The sequence below is a fragment of the Urocitellus parryii genome, chromosome 14 (genome assembly GCF_045843805.1).
Source record: "Urocitellus parryii isolate mUroPar1 chromosome 14, mUroPar1.hap1, whole genome shotgun sequence".
Lineage (NCBI taxonomy): Eukaryota > Metazoa > Chordata > Mammalia > Rodentia > Sciuridae > Urocitellus > Urocitellus parryii.
Window position 1 is genome coordinate 23,782,663 of NC_135544.1, and position 4,083 is coordinate 23,786,745.

At 43.2% G+C, this 4,083-nt stretch overlaps 1 protein-coding gene across 1 annotated transcript; it reads left to right on the forward strand.

The window, feature by feature from the left end:
- Positions 1 to 505: 505 nt before the first annotated feature.
- On the forward strand, positions 506 to 2,656 carry LOC113183213 (disintegrin and metalloproteinase domain-containing protein 25-like). Its single transcript, XM_026389470.2, has one exon. It carries the CDS (start codon positions 506 to 508, stop codon positions 2,654 to 2,656), a length of 2,151 nt encoding a protein of 716 aa, XP_026245255.2.
- Positions 2,657 to 4,083: the final 1,427 nt, after the last annotated feature.

Sequence of the window (4,083 nt, forward strand, 5' to 3'; positions counted from 1 at the left end):
ATTTGTATATATTGTAATTCCTCATCAAAACAAGGTATATATTCAGCTTTTCACTCAGACTCTGGTTTTAAATATTTATTGGGAAAATGTTCCCACTTGTACATGTATTTAGAGAATGGTTCATGAACCCACGGGTCCTCCGTCTGTGTATGGCAAATTTCAACCAATGGGCAGTTGTCATTCTTTTCAACTCCCACAGTCTGACTCCACCTCACCAAAACTAAAGAGCAAATCCAGTGCATTATATGGAGTCATACCCTAAACCAAACACTAATGCATTTTAACCCATACCCTGCTATTCTTCTCCACCTTAGACTTTTCATAATTTAGCTAGCCCATCTCTGCCCTTGTTTTCATTTTTTCTTTTAGTTGTGTTGCTCTGATGGATTGACTCTGCCAGAAGACATCCAATTAAAGGTCACTGCTGCTTGCTACCAAGTCAAAGGGAGGAGACAGGACAACAGCACCTCCTGCCCTGCCCCATTGCCTCCAGTCATAAACCATGATGGCTGTGGGTGAGGCCCTGGTGCATATGAGGATCACTGTCCTGCAGCTCTACCTGGGAATATTGCTCTTCCTTTCTGAATGGGTCCAGATTGGGCACTCTCAACACTACAGCCCCCCAGAAGTAGTGATACCCTTGAGGATAACTGGCACCCATAGGGTCATGAGACCCCCTGAATGGATCTCCTACAGTCTTCACTTTGGAGGCAAAAAACACATTGTCCACATGAAGGCCAAGAAACTTCTGGTGTCCAAACCCTTCTCTGTGTTCACCTACACAGACCAGGGTGCTCTGCATGAGGACCACCCTTTTGTCCAGAGTGACTGCTACTATCATGGCTATGTGGAAGGGGACCCAGAATCCCTGGTTGCTCTGAGCGCCTGTTTGGGGGGCTTTCAAGGAATGCTAGAGATCCATGACAATGTTTATGAAATCAAACCCAGAAGATTTTCTACCACATTTGAACATCTGGTTTATAAGATGCGCAGAGAGAAGACACAACTCCAGCCCCACAGATGTGGACTAACAGAAGAAGAACTAGCACGACAACTGACACTGCAAAGGAGTGATAATTCCAATCTGAAGCAAAGTGGCTACGAAGGGTGGTGGACCCACACATGGTATCTTGAAACAGTTTTGGTTGTAGACTATCAGCGATTCCTGTATAAGAGAAGTAATGTTTCACTTGTGGTACAGGAAGCATTTGTCATTCTCAACAATGTACATTCCCTTTTAAGTAAATTGGATGTTAATTTGAGTTTACTTGGAATTGAGGTCTGGAATGAAAAGAACTTTATCAAAGTGACTAATAACATATTTAGACTCCTGGATGAGTTTTGCAATTGGAAGAGAATCAGCCTTGAATCTCGCAAAAAACATGATCTTGTACATTTTTGGGCAAAACAAGATTTTGGTATACATCTTGGCTTAGCCTATATTGCAACTGTATGCATACCTGGTATGGAATGTGGAGTGGAAAGTCTCATGAATGATTATCTGTTTGATTTTTCACTTACTACTGCACATGAGGTGGGTCATAATCTGGGTATGTTCCATGATGTATGGATATGTCAATGTGGGCAACGCCGTTGTATAATGTCTGAAGAACAATCAGATGGCACAAGATTCAGCAACTGCAGTTACGCTTATATGTGGGAAAACTTTCCATTTATGAACTGTTTGCGCAATGCACCGAAACAAATGGACATCTTCAGGGGGAATGTCTGTGGGAATGGTGTAGTTGAAGAAGGAGAGGAGTGTGACTGTGGACCCCCAATTTTGTGTTCAAACAATCCATGTTGTTCAGTAAGTTGCACTCTGAAAAATGGGGCTGAATGTGCCTCTGGGCTTTGTTGCGAAGACTGCCTTCTCTTGCCACCAGGTCAAGTGTGTAGAGAAAATGTCAGTGAGTGTGATCTTCCAGAATGGTGCAATGGCACCTCACCTGAGTGTCCAGAGGATGTGTATGTGCAGGATGGGGTCCGTTGCAGGGGCAGTGGCTATTGCCATGAGAAGAGATGCAATGCACGTGATGAACAGTGCAGACAGATCTTTGGCAAAGAATCCAGGAGTGCACAGGAGAGTTGCTACACAGAAATGAACAGCCGAGGTGACCGCTTTGGCAACTGTGGTATCATTGATGACCACTATGTTATGTGTAACATATCAGATTTCCTCTGTGGAAGAGTTCAGTGTGAGAATGTGAAAGAAATTCCCTCTTTGAGAGGTCACACTACTGTGCATTGGATGGACTTCAATGGTGTGACCTGCTGGGGTACCGACTATCATTTTGGGATGACTGTACCAGATATTGGCGATGTGAAAGATGGCACAGAGTGTGGTAATGGACAAGTGTGCATACACCGGAAGTGTGTCTCTATGTCATTGTGGGCAAGTGATTGTTCACCAGAGACCTGTGATAGGAAAGGGATCTGCAACAACAAACACCACTGCCATTGTGACCCTAACTGGGAGCCCCCGAACTGCACAGAAAAAGGCTATGGAGGGAGTGTTGACAGTGGCCCACCCCCTGGGAAAATAATAATGAAGAGAATTAGGCCAAAGAAGAATTTCCCTGCACCACTTATTTTTTTATTTCCATTTTGTCTTTTGATGTTGATTGTGTTACTTTTGTTTTTGTCGAACCTATAAACAACACCTAAGAAAGAAGAGGGAAATGTGCAACCTTCACCTGAGATGGAATAGCTGTGTGTTCAAACTTACCCTTTACTTGACAAAGAAGAGCTCAATATATAAACTTTACCTGAGATAGAAGAGCAAAATTTTTACATTTTCAAAAAATAATTCCAATCCTCAGTGAAATTTCCCATGCATTAACATTTATTATCCTGGAAGTAGAAATGTTACTGCAAATGTTAGAAACCACTGTCAGGAAGGTCCAGAGATCATTGCTTCAAGATCATAAGCATTCACCATAATACATGTAATTAATAACAGTTTCCTACTTATCATTATTTCAAGCAATTTTAGTAGGTTTTCTAATTTCTTTTATTGGATACTGGAGATTGAATTCAGGGGCACTCAGCCACTGAGCCACATCCCCAGCCCTATTTTGCATTTTCTTAAGACACAGGGTCTCCCTGAGTTGCTTGGCACCTTGCTTTGGCTAAGGCTGGCTTTGAACCTGCAATCCTTTTGCCTTAGCTTCCCAAACTGTTGGGATTTCATGTGTGCACCACTGCTCCCGTGCTGATTTCAATATTTTTTAATGTTTACTGCACTGGGGATTGATTTCAGAGCTTTGCACATGCTAGGCAACCATTCTACCACCAAATATTAGTCTTAGTGGTTTATTGTTCATGGAAATACTTCTTTGTGTTTCTTGAGCCTACTGCACGATTAGATCAAGTGTGTGTGTGTGTGTGTGTGTGTGAGAGAGAGAGAGAGAGAGAGAGAGAGAGAGAGAGAGAGAGAGAGAGAGAGAGAGTGTACTCCCCATCTCTCATCACTCTGCTGTGTCACAGGGAGAGAGGAAACTCAGAAATCACACCTCTTTGCAGTCCTTAGCAGTTTCTGTCCTTGGGGGAGCCACAGGGAGACTGGATACCTGTGAGAACTGCTTGAAGTTTGCATCAGCATCATCTCACTTTGAGTTTTCATCTAAAAATCAGCTGCAGTAGTTTTCAGTCTGCACATTATTCCTATGTATATTTAGGAACTTCCAGAAGCAAAAGTATCATCAGCCCCAGAGATATAGCCCCAAAGCTACCAAACAACTTATCCTCAGAGCCCTGGGTCCTGGTTCTCTGAGGCCTCTGCCAGATTCCAGAGGTTCCAGCACCAACTTGGCTGTACCTGTCCTCAGAGGTTGGGGTCCTAGAATCATAGAACCTATTCCCAAGATCTGGGCTTGAAGATCTGACCTCTTCCCATTGATCTCCAGTCCTCATGGTGACAGCTATGCCTTCTACTTAGTAACTTGTGGTTATTTCAGGAGTGTGGTTTCTTGTTTTGTGACTGAATTCTGGGGGCTATAAAACTTACCTTGGTATGATGGAGAACACAGGAAGGAGTCAGACATCAGAGATTTTTTTTTTAACCACTGCCCTTTACCCCCT